Source organism: Borostomias antarcticus (genome assembly GCF_949987555.1).
Source record: "Borostomias antarcticus genome assembly, chromosome: 26".
Classification (NCBI taxonomy): domain Eukaryota; kingdom Metazoa; phylum Chordata; class Actinopteri; order Stomiiformes; family Stomiidae; genus Borostomias; species Borostomias antarcticus.
In genome coordinates this window covers 7,605,363-7,622,973 of record NC_140259.1, presented here as the reverse complement: position 1 = coordinate 7,622,973, position 17,611 = coordinate 7,605,363, and the positions used below count along the sequence as shown (strand labels likewise).

The following is a 17,611-nucleotide window of genomic DNA, read 5'->3' as shown; positions in this document are numbered from 1 at the left end:
AATGATCTTAGATGTTACTGAATGAAAATATATATTCACAGTTTGTCTTCGCTAAAATACTGTAATACATGTCACTTAAGCACCGAGAAAGGCGCTAAATGCAATTATTATTTAATAATTATCATTATTATCATGATCATCAACTGGCTCTCATACCTTCCAGGTCATCGATCGACTTTTCCAGTTTGGCCACTGTCCTCTCTGCAAACTCTGCACGGGTCTCCGCCTGGGGGGGGGGGGGACAGAGGTCAGAGGTCAGGATGAACCTGGAAGCCATCTTGGTAAACAACAACATCAGCTGCCTTTGTGAGTGAGAGGGTGAGAGGATTTCGCCCGGGAGGGCACGAGGTCAGCGGACACACCTCCTTCAGCTTGTCGCTGAGAACCTTGATCTCCTCCTCGTACTTGTCCTCTTTTTCTGAGTACTGGAAGAAAGACGAGACGGCGGTCAGGAGAATACTTAGTACGATAGTTAGACACACACCAACAAACACACACACACACCAACAAACACACACACACCAACAAACACACACACACACACACACACCAGGACGGCCAGGCAGTCTGCGAGACAAACAGAAGCAGTTTGGTTGTGATTACTAGGTAAGAGAAGTGTCCTGTTTTGTTGCTTGCTTGCTTGCTTACATATTGTAGTGACCCAGAGACCTGAGTACAGAGTTACGTTGGGGTGGGGTGGGGTAGGTGGAGAAGGTGGGGGAGGGAGGTACCTTGCTGGGTTATAATGGGTCTGTGTCTCCGGTTCTGGTTCTGGTGAGAACTCAACACAAATGAGACGGTAACTCGTGTGTGTGTTTATATGTGTGTTTGCTGCCTACAACTAGTGCTTTCGCTAGAACCTACTTAGACCTAGACCAACTTCACATGCACACCCATGGTTGGCAGAGGTCAGGGAGATAGACAGGCTGCCCCCTCGAATCACAACTCCCTTAAAACACGGGTCGGGACAATATTATGAATAAAACAAAATATATATTTTGAATTAGTATAACTTTATTTTATTTTTTGTTCATCTTCATCAAGGGTGTGACTAACAAAAGGTGTCTACTGTCTTCTGTATGTTAGCCATTGCGCTCCCCTGGGGGGGACAAGCCAAATCTGTCCTCAGGGTTGGCATGGCTACAGGGGACATAGCAGGTCAGCGAGGGAGGACACAGTTATTAAATCAGAGCAGAACGACGTGTCTGAGAGAGAGGAGTCATGTGGCCAGGCGAGCACTAGACCTGCTGAAGAGGAATGTAGAGAGAGATAAGGGGTAAGGCACAGAGAGGGGGGGGGGGAGAGAGAGGGGGAGACTGAGTGAGGCAGTGTGTGTGTGTGTGTGAGAGAGAGAGAGAGAGAGAGGGGGAGTGAGAGAGGCAGTGTGTGTGTGTGAGAGAGAGAGAGAGAGAGAGAGAGAGAGAGAGAGAGAGAGAGAGAGAGAGGGGGGAGACTGAGTGAGGCAGTGTGTGTGTGTGAGAGAGAGAGAGAGAGAGAGAGAGAGAGAGAGGGGGGGGGAGACTGAGTGAGGCAGTGTGTGTGTGTGAGAGAGAGAGAGAGAGAGAGAGAGAGATAGGGGATACTGAGTGAGGCAGTGTGTGTGAGAGAGAGAGAGAGAGAGAGAGAGAGAGAGAGAGAGAGAGAGAGGGGAGACTGAGTGAGGCAGTGTGTGTGAGAGAGAGAGAGAGAGAGAGAGAGAGAGGGGGGAGACTGAGTGAGGCAGTGTGTGTGTGTGTGTGAGAGAGAGAGAGAGAGGGGGGGGGGACTGAGTGAGGCAGTGTGTGTGTGTGTGTGTGTGTGTGTGAGAGAGAGAGAGAGAGAGAGAGAGAGAGAGAGAGAGAGAGAGAGAGAGAGAGAGCTTGCAAACTGCAGGGCTCCTTTTTCAACATTTATTGCACCACAAAAAGTGCTGGTGACGTTTCGAGATAACTGCTCTTCATCAGACTGACACAAATAGACACACACACACATAAATACACACGCCACACACACACACACACACACAAACAAACAAACACACACACACACACACGTTCACTCACCTTCTCAGACTGAGCTTCTAGGGATTTGAGGTTATTGGTCACATTTTTCAGCTCCTCCTCCAGATCGCTAGCTTTACTGCAGGACAAACAGAACAGTCATGTAGGGTTTAACACTCAGCTTCTCTGGTGCTTACTCAAACCTCAACTTAACCCTCAACTTCTCTGGTAAACACTAAACTTAACACTCAAATTCTCTGGTACTGTAGTTAACACTCAACTCAACACTCAACTTCTCTGGAAGTTACTCAACCCTGGAGCTTTGAACACCCGGGTTCATCTCAGCTTAAGTGAGATGAGTTTCTGAACAGAACAGGGCTGAGTTTCCCTGAGGCATCGTAGCGCTACGTTCATCGTAAGCTACGGCGTTCATCGTAGCGCTACGATGCCTCTGGGAACCTCAGCCCAGAGCTCACGCCTCCAGAGCTACTCCAGCTGCTCTTAAGAAGCCAGGATGAAGGAGCTGGTTGGTGGAAGGAGGAGGTTGTGAGCGCGTGCGGTAGAGAGAGAGCGTGTGCGGTAGAGAGAGGCGCAGAGCTGTGCTGGGTGGTTACGGTGGTACTCACAGCTCCGAGACCTCGGCCCTCTCCTCAGCCCTCTCTAGCTCCCCCTCCAGGATGACCAGCTTGCGAGCCACCTGACGTAGAGACAGACAGAGATGTTCGGTTTGAGTTGGTTTATTTTGGATCTCTTAACTTAATATAGGAAATGAACAATTTGTCATATAAAACCTGATAGAACAGACCAAGCCTCATCCTCACCCCCAGCCTCATCCTCAGCCCCTGCCTCATCCTCAGCCCCAGCCTCATCCTCAGCCTCATCCTCACCCCCAGCCTCACCCCCAGCCTCATCCTCACCCCCAGCCTCATCCTCACCCCCAGCCTCATCCTCAGACCCAGCCTCATCCTCAGCCTCGTCCCCAGCCTCATCCCCAGCCTAATCCTCAGCCTCATCCTCAGCCTCGTCCTCATCCTCACCCCCAGCCTCATCCTCACCCCCAGCCTCATCCTCACCCCCAGCCTCATCCCCAGCCTCATCCTCAGCCTCATCCTCAGCCTCGTCCCCAGCCTCACCTCCTCGTATTTGCGGTCGGCCTCCTCAGCGATGTGCTTGGCCTCTTTCAGCTGCATCTCCTGGATCTCCATCTTCTCCTCGTCCTTCATCGCCCGGTTCTCTATCACCTTCATCCCTCTGACAGGACGGGAGACGCAGGGGTGTCAGTAACACACACACCCACACACACACACACACACACACACACACACGCACACACACGTCCTTAACTCGGCTCATCCTCTCTGCTAACTAAGGCTGGTTCTGTCCTCACTGACCTCTCGCTCTCGTCCGCGGCCTTCTCCGCCTCCTCCAGCTTCTGCAGCGCGGTGGCCAGCCTCTCCTGGGCCCGGTCCAGCTCCTCCTCCACCAGCTGGATCCTCCGGTTCAGCCCCGCCACATCGCCCTCCGCCTGGGGACACAGAGTTCACAGGTCACCCATCTCTCCGGGGCCTCGTTAGAAGACAGACGCTTTTTGAGAGAGACACAGAAATCAATGGAAGAGGGCTGCGTTTTTCCCAGAGGCATCGTAGCGCTAGGATGAACACCGTAGTTTGCGATGAACGTAGCGCTACGATGCGTCTGGGAAACGCAGCCCAGCTCCAAAAGCACCAAAGCTGAGGGTTGAACTCAAACACACGTCCAGGCCTTGACCACGACGACGCCCTGGAACAAACGCTCTAGGCAAGCGCTGTTAGGCACAGCGGTCAAATGTTGGTATTTTGCTTGCGCAAAGTATCTGGAAGTCGGTGGAGGTGGATGGTGGAACTAGTGAACGCAGTGGCGAAGGTGTGCCTTTCCCAGGCCTGTCAAAATATAAAAATGAGGAGGAGATAGAACCGGTAGCCGATATATAAATGATTTGGTGTAATCTCAGACAGGTGCATCTCAGAAAATTTTTGTATTGTGAAAAGTTCATTATTTTCCATAATTTAACTCAAAAAGTGAAACTTTCAGGTATTTTAGATACATTACACAAATGTAAATATGCCAAGCCTTTTTTGTTTTTATCTTTATGATTGTACAGTATGTTCAGTATGTTCATTTATACACTCAATACCTGGTCGGGGCTCCTTTTGCACAAATTACTGCATAAACGTGGAGCGTGGCATGGAGGCAATCAGCCTTGAAATATTTCACTTCAAGTGTAATGAATCTATAATATATGAAAGTTTCGCTTTTTGAATTAAATTACGGAAAATAATAAACTTTCCACAATGTCCTAATTTTCTGAGACGCGCCTGTATGCGTGAATAGAAAAATTCCATTGTTTGCAAACAAAACTCCCACTTGAGGATGCATGCGCCACCTGGTGGCAGAAAAGGGCTTGTCTTGACCTGCAGGGCGAGTGGTATTAATACTGAGCCACCATGGGCAGCTGGCCTCAAGTGCTTAACCTGTATATTTGACCCAAGACTGCTAATGAGAGCATCTTCATGAAGGAAGCACATAGCGTCACCATGGTGAATGAGAAGAGGTTTACGCTTCAACGCCCTTCTGAAGAGAGCTGTCTTGACCCAGAAAATGGCGGATAAGTGAGATGCTCTAAACAGGCAAGCAAAAGCAAACAGTAAAACAAACAAGCATTTCCTCTACATCGGTCAGTGTGTGAGTGTGTGTGTGTGTGTGTGTGTGTGTGTGTGTGTGTGTGTGTGTGTCCACCTCCCAGGGGAGTTCTGTTTAAACAGAGATTTGACTCCGTAGCAATAGTATCCCAGTCAGCAGCTATTGTTCTGTTGTGTTTGGTTGGACATGAACGTTCATTGTCTCTGTGTGATGTTAATCTGGCAAAACATTCCATCTCAGTACTCTCTTAGCCCTCTGTACCTAACCCCCTAGCCCCCACTCCCTAGTCCTCCCTAGTCCTTAGTCCCTTGTCCTCAGTCCTTAGTCCCTACAGCCTTGTCCCTAGCCCCCACCCCCTAGCCCCCACCCCCTAGTCCTTAGCCCCTAGTCCTTAGTCCCTTGTCCTCAGTCCATAGTCCCTACAGCCTTGTCCCTAGCCCCCTAGCCCCCAGTCTCCAGCCTCCTAGCCCCTAACCCATTCTAGCATCCTAGCAGAGGGGCTGCCTGCTGGCCAGGCCTGCTGTCTCCTGGACCCTCTGTCACCTGGACACACCAGCAAGGGAAGAGAGAGGAAGACACAGAGAGACACTGAGAGACAGACAGAATGAAGAAAGGATGTGTGTTTTAAGTAGAGTTGGAGAGGTAGAGTTAGAAAGGTCTAGGTAGAGAGAGGAAGAGGTAAACGGGTGGAGCTAGAGAGTTAGAGAGGTACAGAGAGGTATAGTAGAGAGTTAGAGAGGTACAGAGAGGTATAGTAGAGAGGGAGAGAGGTACAGTACAGAGAGGTATAGTAGAGAGGGAGAGAGGTAGAGAGAGGTACAGTAGAGAGTTAGAGAGGGAGAGAGAGGTATAGTAGAGAGGGAGAGAGGTACAGAGAGGTATAGTAGAGAGAGAGAGAGGTACAGAGAGGTACAGTAGAGAGAAAGAGAGGTACAGAGAGGTATAGTAGAGAGTTAGAGAGGTACAGTAGAGAGTTAGAGAGGTACAGAGAGGTATAGTAGAGAGTTAGAGAGGTACAGAGAGGTATAGTAGAGAGTTAGAGAGGTACAGAGAGGTATAGTAGAGAGGGAGAGAGGTACAGTGAGGTACAGTAGAGAGTTAGAGAGGTACAGAGAGGTATAGTAGAGAGTTAGAGAGGTAGAGAGAGGTATAGTAGAGAGGGAGAGAGGTACAGTGAGGTACAGTAGAGAGTTAGAGAGGTACAGAGAGGTATAGTAGAGAGTTAGAGAGGTACAGAGAGGTATAGTAGAGAGTTAGAGAGGTACAGAGAGGTATAGTAGAGAGGGAGAGAGGTACAGAGAGGTATAGTAGAGAGGGAGAGAGGTACAGAGAGGTATAGTAGAGAGGGAGAGAGGTACAGAGAGGTATAGTAGAGAGTTAGAGAGGTACAGAGAGGTATAGTAGAGAGGGAGAGAGGTACAGAGAGGTATAGTAGAGAGTTAGAGAGGTACAGAGAGGTATAGTAGAGAGGGAGAGAGGTACAGAGAGGTACAGTAGAGAGTTAGAGAGGTACAGAGAGGTATAGTAGAGAGTTAGAGAGGTACAGAGAGGTATAGTAGAGAGTTAGAGAGGTACAGAGAGGTATAGTAGAGAGGGAGAGAGGTAGAGGTAGAGAGGGAGAGAGGTACAGAGAGGTATAGTAGAGAGGGAGAGAGGTAGAGGTAGAGAGGGAGAGAGGTACAGAGAGGTATAGTAGAGAGGGAGAGAGGTACAGAGAGGTATAGTAGAGAGGGAGAGAGGTACAGAGAGGTATAGTAGAGAGTTAGAGAGGTACAGAGAGGTATAGTAGAGAGGGAGAGAGGTACAGAGAGGTATAGTAGAGAGTTAGAGAGGTACAGAGAGGTATAGTAGAGAGGGAGAGAGGTACAGAGAGGTACAGTAGAGAGTTAGAGAGGTACAGAGAGGTATAGTAGAGAGGGAGAGAGGTACAGAGAGGTATAGTAGAGAGGGAGAGAGGTACAGAGAGGTATAGTAGAGAGGGAGAGAGGTACAGAGAGGTATAGTAGAGAGTTAGAGAGGTACAGAGAGGTATAGTAGAGAGGGAGAGAGGTACAGAGAGGTATAGTAGAGAGTTAGAGAGGTACAGAGAGGTATAGTAGAGAGTTAGAGAGGTACAGAGAGGTATAGTAGAGAGGGAGAGAGGTACAGAGATGTACAGTAGAGAGTTAGAGAGGTACAGAGAGGTATAGTAGAGAGTTAGAGAGGTACAGAGAGGTATAGTAGAGAGGGAGAGAGGTACAGAGATGTACAGTAGAGAGTTAGAGAGGTACAGAGAGGTATAGTAGAGAGTTAGAGAGGTAGAGAGAGGTACAGTAGAGAGTTAGAGAGGTACAGAGAGGTATAGTAGAGAGGGAGAGAGGTACAGAGAGGTACAGTAGAGAGTTAGAGAGGTACAGAGAGGTATAGTAGAGAGTTAGAGAGGTAGAGAGAGGTACAGTAGAGAGTTAGAGAGGTACAGAGAGGTACAGTAGAGAGTTAGAGAGTTCGAGAGAGGTAAAGTAGAGAGGGAGAGAGGTATAGTAGAGAGGGAGAGAGGTACAGAGAGGTATAGTAGAGAGTTAGAGAGTTAGAGAGAGGTATAGTAGAGAGGGAGAGAGGTACAGAGAGGTATAGTAGAGAGGGAGAGAGGTACAGAGAGGTATAGTAGAGAGGGAGAGAGGTAGAGAGAGGTATAGTAGAGAGGGAGAGAGGTACAGTAGAGAGGGAGAGAGGTACAGAGAGGTACAGTAGAGAGGGAGAGAGGTAGAGGTAGAGGTAGAGGGGCGGTCTGGGAGGTGTAACAGAGCACAGGGGAACTAGGTAATTAGGTCTATTAGTGACGCCATTCCATTCCGTCATGTACATGTACACAAACACACTCTCACACTGACACACACACAAACAAACACACATTCTATTCATGAGTGCAGGCCAGTTAGGCAAGCAAGAGGCTCTACAACAGCTCCACACACACACTTGCAGTTAGCTGCACGCTAGTTTCCTGACCAGTTAAACGGCTGTTGTCATAATAGCAGAAATACAGAAACATGGGAGCGTACAGGAAGTGGATGCTGAGACAAGGAGCGACGTGTTGTTGGTGTCAATGAACCACAGTCCGGCATCCCAACTGACACAGTCATGTGGGGCTTCCCAGGACAGACGTGTGCGTGTGTGTGTGTGCGTGTGTGTGCGTGTGTGTGTTTAAGAACATTCTGGCCCTTCTTCTCCTTCATGCTTCCAGACGTAGTACTTCATTTGAGTCATGCTTCCTGTCAGGCTCAAGATGGTGGACCTGTAGGTACAGCCGACATCTCCAAGGTCTCGATGGGAAACACATCTATCTGTACCGTAGCTACATGAAGGGGTTATCTAATCACCTCAGGACTCATGTGGAGCTGTACACTGTTCTGGTGAAGTGTCTGCATTTATTAATAATAATTAATAATTTAATTGTATATATGTGCGAGCTGGAACATGGTGTGCCCAGGTGACGACCAAGATAAAAACATAATTGAAACTATTTTATTTGCATAGCTTTTTAAATCAGCTTCCACTCCTTGTCATTTTGTAAAAAAAAAAAAAAAAAGATAAAAATAAAGTGAATTAGTGATGTTGAATATCGCCCTTAAATATCGTCTATCAGCCACTTCAACTTGGCAATTATCGGTATCATCCCTAAAAAATGCATATCGGTTAATCTCTAATCATGAACCCAATATCATATATTGTATCGTGAGCTGAGTGTTTGGTTATATAACCGAGTGAAACTTGGAGTAACTGGTGAAACTCACTCCTCAATGGAGCGCTGATAGTCCCTCCAAGAGGGACGTCCCTATTGGCGCAACTGTCAGCATGTTCGCCTCACACGTGGGAGAGCTTGTGGAACGTGGGTTCGAATCCCACCCTGGGCGAGGCTTGGGTCACACTGTTGAACACAATGCACGGTTACAGTTCCACCCCTCAGAGAGATGACTGCTTGAATGGGTTAGGAAATGAACAGGAAACCAAACCATACTACATCCTCTTGCCCCCTCCTCCCTCATTTAATTCAGGGTCAGCGTTCCCTTTCCCTCCCTCCCTTTCTCTCTCTCTCTCTCTCGGACTCTCCCTCCCTCGGTCCTGGCCATGCCCCTTCCTTCCACTCATGCGGCAGTCTCTAGCAGCACGCCTTATATGGTAAAACATACTCCAGAGAATGTTTGTGGTGGAGTGCCAGGGAGATGTTAGAGAGTGCAATCACACACACACACACACACACACACACACACACATGTACACGCGCACGCACACACACACGACCACACACAGTCACACTCACACAGACATGCAAGTGCTTGCGCGCACATACTCCCCCCCCCCCACACACACACACACTTACAAAAAAAAGTTAAATGAAACCATCTGTGACTGGTGGGAATCAGGAAGAGGAAGTGAGAAGAACAAGGAGCAGCTCTGTTAGTTCTCACCCAGAGAACCGCTCTCATCCAATCAGGACCCGGCCGTAAAAGCTGACAGTCTGTGGTCTGCAGTTGTCAGTGTAAACCAAAACAAACAAAACTTCAGTGATACCCTGTTGTTGAAAAGTGTGTTGGCTATTCTTTTTAAACTGACCATGGGCGTGCCCATGGTAACGCAAAACAACTTGCACTAGAAGCAGGGCCAGACGGTCACGACGGCCACGGCGGCGGTCAGCACCCTTCTCTCTGGTCAGGGGTGCCGCCACCATGGCCTTCGGGCCCCTGCTACTGTCAAAATCAAATCCCCCAAATGACAAATCCCTTTGAAACGGTATGAATATCAACTATGCAACACGTCGGAACAGGAAAATTCAACTCATGAAAAGGTTAAACTACTTTCAATAGAGGTCTGAAATTTCAAGAGGGTAACAAGGTAACGTTCATGTCAGTAGCACCGTACTGTATGTATTGCAACTCCCAGTAGTAATTGACTCTTGAAGTCAGCTTTCTTATCCCTTTGGACCAAACAAGGGAGCGTTCAAGAGCGCTGTTGCATCAAGGCAATATCTCTTCTCTTTGTCAGATTAGGCTGATGGATGAATGAATACAAATTTAATGTAGAAGTTAATGAATTATGTCAAACAGGAATGGGCATAGTTAGGCTGCAGTTTGTTGAGTTTTAAACTGATAGCCGAAGCCCAGTGAAACTTTTTACTATGTATTTTTTGGCCATAAAAAAGATGTCTTTCATGGAGAGTGAAAAGACGACTTTGCCAAATGTTGAACAGATGTCCAGAACTTGGTCAGAGTTAAAGTTCTTACTACGTCTTTTATGGCCATAAAAAATATGGACATACTGTAGAAAAGACAACTTTTATAGACAGAAAAGACAATTCCTTTAAGGCCCGGCGAGGCTAGTCCAATAACTGGCTACCTCCCAGCACCCCGCTGGCTACCTCCTAGCACCCCGCTGCCTACCTCCTAGCATCCCGCTGGCTACCTCCTAGCACCCCGCTGGCTACCTCCTGATACCCCGCTGGCTCCCTCCTAGCACCCCGCTGACTACCTCCTAGCACCCCGCTGGCTCCCTCCTAGCACCCCTCTTGCTCCCTCCTAGCACCCTGCTGGCTCCCTCCTAGCACCCCTCTTGCTCCCTCCTAGCACCCTGCTGGCTACCTCCTAGCACCCCGCTGGCTACCTCCTAGCACCCCGCTGGCACCACAGCCCTGCGTGGAGCATCCTCAGTTAGCCACATTCGGTACAATACTCACGATGTTCCCAAAACATCAGAAACCGCATCGCTGAATGGCTGCCTTTGTCCCTCTCTGTCTTCTCTCCTCTCTCCCGCTGTCTTTCTGTCTATCTGCCTGTCTGTGTCTGTCCTCCTGTCCACTCTCTCTCTCTCTCTCTCTCTCTCTCTCTGTGTCCCTCTAGCCTCTCACTACCAGCTCTCGTTATGGAGGAACACAGTATCATTATGACATCCCGCCCTGCTCCATAGGTTATAAAGACAAGTAACGACAAAGGGCCTCATTCACCCACATCTTCTAAGTTTTGTTGTTCTACTTCTTCTCACACCACATAATTTGTTCACACCTGTGTTCTGATTGTAAATTCAAAGCGCGTGCCAATAGTCCCTAATTAGCATAGGTGAACGCCCCGCCAATCCCATAAAACGGCATGAGACTGCACACGCCTGTACTAGCAAGTTCTATCACGCACAAACGGTGTCGCAATGATGGTTAGTCAATCCAGGATCTTCCACCCAGCTATGACTACATTCACAAGGGTCATACAGTGTGACCAACCGCAGGGCAAGTCTGCATATTTTACACAAGATGAGACATATAATATTAAACAAATATGAACTTTTAAATATAATCCAGGCGAAAAAGCAACACAGTTGCTGCTGCGAAAGGCAGGAAGGAACTCTGGATAAAAATTGCAGACGGTGAGAAAACGAAAAGAGACAGAGAGAGAGAAAGAGAGAGGAGGATGACAGGAATGTGATTACTAGTTGATTCCAGGGCAGTGGGCTAATGAGAAGCATAAGGCTGTGTTGTTACTGTGGAAGTTATTCTAGACATCGTTGTGTGTGTGTGTGTGTGTGTGTGCGTGTGTGAGCGTGCACGTGCGTGTGCGCGTGTGTGAGAGTAACCTGATGTGACGGATCACATCTGGTGCGACATGGCAGAGCATTTACATCAGCCAGGCCAGTCTCCTATAGGCTGTTGGGTGAGAGGGAGATATTATGTAAACGCAAGGCTGTTAAATACGCAGCTGCTGAGCCTCTGCACACTGTAGATGTTCCATTATGGCCGCTTAATGCAAATGCAGTATGACCTGGAGCAAGCATACAGTAGAGGCATGGAACAACTCAACACAGGATGAGCTTTCAGACATTCATCATGCGTTGCGTAACATTCTCTTCGCTACGACTTGAGCGAACGGCTGAGGTAGCCCCTCCGGAGCCGGCTGCTTCTCTCACAGGTTTGCCCCCCCCAGTCAGAGTTGAGCAGAACACCTGGGACCAATCTCAAGCATCGCTGCTCCCCCCAAGAGGTTAAGAAACTCCCATCTTCTGAGTTCAAAGGTCTTGGTTGTCAGCCACACCTAAAAGGCTAGCGACCGCTGTAGTGAGGTTCCTGTGGGTTTGGACCCCAGGGCCTGACAGCCAACAGAGAGACCAGAGAGAGACCAGAAAGCTAAATACGCCCAGGTCAAGTCAACACTGCCAGTAAACCTGAGGGAGTAGAAGACTGTTCCAGAACATTTCACCTCGTGAACATGACTGTCAAACTGACTTGTAGTAAACACAAACTGTTAACAAATACAGACTTCAGAAAATGTCTCAGAAAAAGTAATGTCTCCACTCCTGAGCGAAATTTAATCAAAACCATCTTGACAATTATTTTGACTCAGACTATAGACTATAGACAAAGAATTGAGAAAAGACAAAGAATTGTTTCTAGACAGAACACCATAATGTCTTGGTCATCTATAATTATATAGCACAAGCCTCGTGTTTCATTGGGTTTAAGAACTCTTGAATTGACAATGAGCGATTGTAAGGTCACTGCGCAAAACAATGCCTCCGATTGGCTTGTCGATATAGAATAGGCTTCACACTGCAATTGACAGTCCAATACTGTACGTGTGAAGCAACACTACAATGCTGGTGAAACGTCAACACAATACTCGCTCGTCCTCGTGTGTTCTCATGTGCACGCTAGACACACCCAGACCAACCAACAGAGCAGGCTATAGGGGCTAGTCGCAGCACTATATTAGCATTAGCATTAGTCATGTTTTGAGATATCTGCAAATGCTTTGACATGGTACAACGTAGTAGTAGACTACCCATGTCCAGTCAGTTTCAGGTTCTTAGATTACTGTTGTAAAAAGTTATAAGCATTTAAAAATTGTATCCAAATGTGTTTATAAAAAAAAAAAAAAAAAAGCCAATTTCTCTGCCATCTTAGATTAGATCTCTTAGCTGTTAACATCTTATAGGTAGACATGCACCATACACGTACATGTGAAAATTCAGACCAATCGGACTTACGGTTTATGAGGAGTTACTTTTTATTGGTTTTGCCAAATTTTCTACATGCAGAAAAATCCATCGATATCAGACCTTATGGGTTCTTGAGGCAAATTTGTTCCCCACGAGGAAAGACATGTTTACAAAGTTTCATAAGTTTTTCGTCAAACGTCGAGGGAATGCCAGCTTTTTGAAATGTGCATTTTTAATCGGTCACTATAGCACCACCTATGGACGAATCATGGGAATTCTTTCTGGCATAGTTACTCATGGCCTCTAGGTGCAGCATACAAATGTAGAGCATTTTTGGTTAAAGACTGAGTTTTTCAGGAAAAGCTTTGTGGACCGACCATCCAACCGACCAATCAACCGACCAATTAGCTGGTCGCAGTTAAAAAAAACAGCTGTCCTAGCTGGGACTCCAACTCACGATCCCGATCCATGCCACTGGACTCAACTGGTCAGCCACCATTCCACTGTGTTTGTGCTAAGGAGGAACCGGTGTTGAGAATTGGGAAGAGAGCAAGTTCTCGTGCTTATCGCAGTGGGGGACCGTCTATAAAGAGGTTCCCTTCTGAGTTCATACAGAACATTTTTGGTTCTAAACAGCCCCTTCTACAGGGTTCTTTACGGAGGCAAATTTCTATTTAAAATTGACACTAAGAAAACGGTTCCATCTGAGTTCCTCTTCAGCGACAAAGCACGTTTAGATAGCGCATTTTATTCTGAGACTGTAGGACCCCTCCCTCCTCTAATACTGGGGTGATGTGGGAGTGTCCCATGAAGCTCCGCCCACTGCCAGAGCGTTTCAGCCACAGTACGGAGTTACAGTATATATGGAATGTTGATGTATTCCCAGGGAGAGAGAGAGAGAGAGCCCAGACCATGGAACCAGGAAGTATGTGTTTCCACAGACGGCAGCCGCATCATCATCACCATCATCATCATCATCTTCGGGCTGCTAGTAGCAGGAAACCATTGGCCATTTTCACCACTCAGAGCAGGCCTCACACACAGCCCTCTACAGAGGGCCTCCCAGACCAGGGCCAGCCTGTTACCGGGTGACTGAAGCCATGTTTCCATCCACTTTCAATCGAATTGTGTGAGGATCGCTTAAAATATGAATGCGAATAAAGCCGGTGAACGTGCGTTTCCATCTAGAGCTTTAAATCGGATAAAGCATTTCTCACAAAAGACTTATCGAACAAGAGAAAATCCGATGAGATCGACAGTACAAACATTTTGTCGATTTTCATGACTTTTAATCGAATTTTACTGTTTCCATAAGGCATTTATAATTCGATATAACTTAATTCGCATAAAACGTGTGGATGGAAACATGTCTTCAGACTGATTGAGACAGGCAACAGCAGTGAGGAATGATCTTGGCTTCATATGGAAAGGTCATTTCACAGTAAATCTCCTGGTTACATTACATTTGCAGATGAATATTGTTACATGATTACACAACTGCTTGTGCGGGGATTAGGATGCGAACACTGTAGAGGTACAGTAGCGGTTCCAAACACGCAGGCTAGTACAGTACAGCTCTCTGAAGCTGGCTGCTCTGAAGGGTACAGTACACAGGCTGCTTAGGAACCGTCCAGGGGAAACATCTCATTACCATAAAAACTCAACTACGCAATTATCGTTACGATAACCATACTGGTGGAAACCCCATGTTACCTGATGTGTGTGTGTGTGTGTGTGTGTGTGTGTGTGTGTCTGCTGCTAATCTTCCTGTTGATCTGGGCTGGGGGAGAGGGAAACAGGAAGTCCTGGACTAAGAGCTGGCCTCTACATCCTGCTGGGCGGAGTCAGGAGGGAGGCGCTGGGTAGGAGGGGTCGGTCCTACGATGTCGGTCCCCGAGGGGAGGAGTGTGGAATGGCCTCCTCCTCCTTCCCTGTCCCCAGAGAAGTCCCTGTCCTTAGTAGATAGCAGTGGATAGTAGTTGCTGTAGAGCATGGGTTCCCAAACTCCATCAATGTGGGCCTCCCCTCTGAAAACAGTGACACACCCGCGCCCCCCCAACCCCCCAAATTTGTCCATTAAAAAAAATAAAAAAACGTTAAAATCACGTTTCATTCATACAAACCATAGAAAATTCTAAAAAAAAACATTTCCTTCTTTTTTTTTCTAACCATCCCTCCGCGCCTCCCCTGAATTTCTTTGGGGCCCCCCAGGGGAGGCCCGCCTCACAGTTTGGGAATGCTTGCTGTAGAGGATAGTAAAGGTAGTAATGGTAGATATAGTTATTCCTAGCCCCTGGTCCCTGGTCCTTAATCATCCCTCTATTGGCTGAGATAATGATTGGGGGAAGATTGTGATTGGAGGAAGGGCATGTATGAATCATATTGTGTGTCAATATCTAAAATCCCTTACATAATTATTTGACACATTTTAAAGAAATGTATAGGCCTACCCTTCATAGACACACACAGTATAAACACACAGAATAGCACATAGGCATAGGCACATAAGAGCCACAAACACACAACAAAACCAGCACCAAAAATAAACACCAAACAACCACAAAATGTAGTCTCGTGGTCTATAGTTGCGTCTAGATGTTATGTGAAGTGCTGCTGGGCCTCCTGGGTAATCTCCTCCTACGCATGGACATGCTTCAACTACAGATCATTATCTAGCAGTCGGCCCCCAACCTCCAGCCCCCGACTCCCTTCAGGCCATAAGAGCAGTCCTGTTAGTGTAACGGTAGTAGTCTGCGTTGTGTTCTTTCAGTTGGACACATGTTAAAGTCGCACTGAAACAGACGTTTGAGATCATCTAACTTCCGTAGTTTGACGTATTTCCGACGCAAACAAGCTATGAGGGTGGGACATATGTTTAGAGGAATTTGATTGGAACATTGACAAGTGGACGGGTTTTAAGAACTTTAGACAGATTCGATAGAAGGATAGCGTTGATTGACGGGTGGATGTCGTGAGATTATTGGCCTAAAATCTAAGGTACCTGTTGTCGTCATTGCACGTGACCTACCGTTTTCCAGGAAGTAAGAAATTATATACTTTGATATAAGATTACAACAAAAGTAGAATTTTGTAATTTTTTTGGCATACATCGTTGAATAGGTGAACACTATGACCAATTATGTGAACCAAAATGGGACAGAATGCTTTTTTCATTTCATTGCGACTTTAAGGGCTTTCCCAGGGAACGATTAAAACCCAAGTTCTTACGAGCTCTTCTGTTTCTGAGGCGGACACTCTGACAGTTGCGCCAATTGGGACATCGGCGCTCCTTTGAAGATTGAGTTTACCAGCTATTCGCCTCCACTACCTCTGACTCACTCCACAAGGGTATGTGAGAATTCACGACTCATTCGGTTACTGAACACCAGCTGAGCATGAACAACAGCTTTTTCCCCTAACCCCACTTTCTGGAACTGGCTCCTGGTGTCTCTGACTACCTCAGTCACTAATAAAGTGACATAGACGAAGGTGTTCTGAGAAAGTTAAACGATGAAACCACTTGAGGAGAATAACGTCATCAAGCTAGCCTGTAGCTAGTCGCAGCAGCTTGCCTTCACAAGACTGACAGGTTATGTTAGGGAAATGATTCGGGTTGGTCACAGTTACTCACACATGGGCTGTACGAGCCTAAACCACACCCCTCAGGTGCTCGTATGGGAGACCACGCCCCCCCCCCCGCCAACTCTCCTCATCCTTGGACACAGACTGGGCTCTGCTGAAGAGACCGGTGAGCTTGTTTATTTCCTGGAGCCCGAGAAGACTGACATGATGTTGGGTTATAACTCCTGCCTGGGTAACGTTTTCCTCATGAGCCTGCTGCCCACAGGGCCTGACCATGACCAGTCACACACACACACACACACACACACACACACACACACACACACACACACTATCCATAACTCTAGTTATAAACAAAAGGCATCCATCAACATTTCCTATTTCACACCAGCTTTAACTACCTGTTTTGATGGATTAGCTCTCTGAGTTGAAGAGGAAACCCCTCCTTCAGCTGGATCCATTCATTACATCACCTCCCCTGTCTCTCCAGACAAGACCTGACAGCTCTCTCTCTCTCTCTCTCCTTTCCCAGCTCTCTCTCTCCTTCCACAGCTCTCTCTCTCTCTCTCCTTCCCCAGCTCTCTCTCTCTCTTTCCCCAGCTCTCTCTCTCTCTCTCTCTCCTTCCCCAGCTCTCTCTCTCTCTCTCCTTCCCCAGCTCTCTCTCTCTCTCTCTCTTTCCCCAGCTCTCTCTCTCTCTCTCCTTCCCCAGCTCTCTCTCTCTCTTTCCCCAGCTCTCTCTCTCTCTCTCTCCTTCCCCAGCTCTCTCTCTCTCTTTCCCCAGCTCTCTCTCTCTCTCCTTCCCCAGCTCTCTCTCTCTCTTTCCCCAGCTCTCTCTCTCTCTCCTTCCCCAGCTCTCTCTCTCTCCTTCCCCAGCTCTCTCTCTCTCTTTCCCCAGCTCTCTCTCTCTCTCTCTCCTTCCCCAGCTCTCTCTCTCTCTCTCTCCTTCCCCAGCTCTCTCTCTCTCTCTCTCTCCTTCCCCAGCTCTCTCTCTCTCTCTCTCCTTCCCCAGCTCTCTCTCTCTCTTTCCCCAGCTCTCTCTCTCTCTCCTTCCCCAGCTCTCTCTCTCTCCTTCCCCAGCTCTCTCTCTCTCTCCTTCCCCAGCTCTCTCTCTCTCTCTCTCCTTCCCCAGCTCTCTCTCTCTCTTTCCCCAGCTCTCTCTCTCTCTCCTTCCCCAGCTCTCTCTCTCTCCTTCCCCAGCTCTCTCTCTCTCTCCTTCCCCAGCTCTCTCTCTCTCTCTCTCTCCTTCCCCAGCTCTCTCTCTCTCTCCTACCCTAGCCCACAGCGCTCTCTCGTTTTCTCTCTTTCTTCTTCCCCAGCCCTCAGCTCCCTCTCTCCCCACCCCGACCATTTTCATCTCTCTCTCTCTCTCTCTCACACACACACACACACACACACTCTCTCTGTCTGTCTGTCTCTC

General features: G+C 47.8%; 1 protein-coding gene across 3 annotated transcripts in view; it reads right to left on the bottom strand.

The window, feature by feature from the left end:
* tpm4a (tropomyosin 4a) overlaps positions 1–17,611 on the bottom strand; it is a gene marked incomplete at both ends in the record, with an annotated part of 31,897 nt that overhangs the window by 3,851 nt on the left and 10,435 nt on the right. For all 3 annotated transcript variants that reach the window (XM_084459045.1, XM_084459046.1, XM_084459047.1), the window contains 6 exons: positions 157–226; positions 363–425; positions 2,043–2,118; positions 2,606–2,676; positions 3,113–3,230; positions 3,371–3,504. In XM_084459045.1, coding sequence (XP_084315171.1) covers positions 157–226; positions 363–425; positions 2,043–2,118; positions 2,606–2,676; positions 3,113–3,230; positions 3,371–3,504 — 532 coding nt within the window. The remainder of the gene's footprint in view (positions 1–156; positions 227–362; positions 426–2,042; positions 2,119–2,605; positions 2,677–3,112; positions 3,231–3,370; positions 3,505–17,611) is intronic.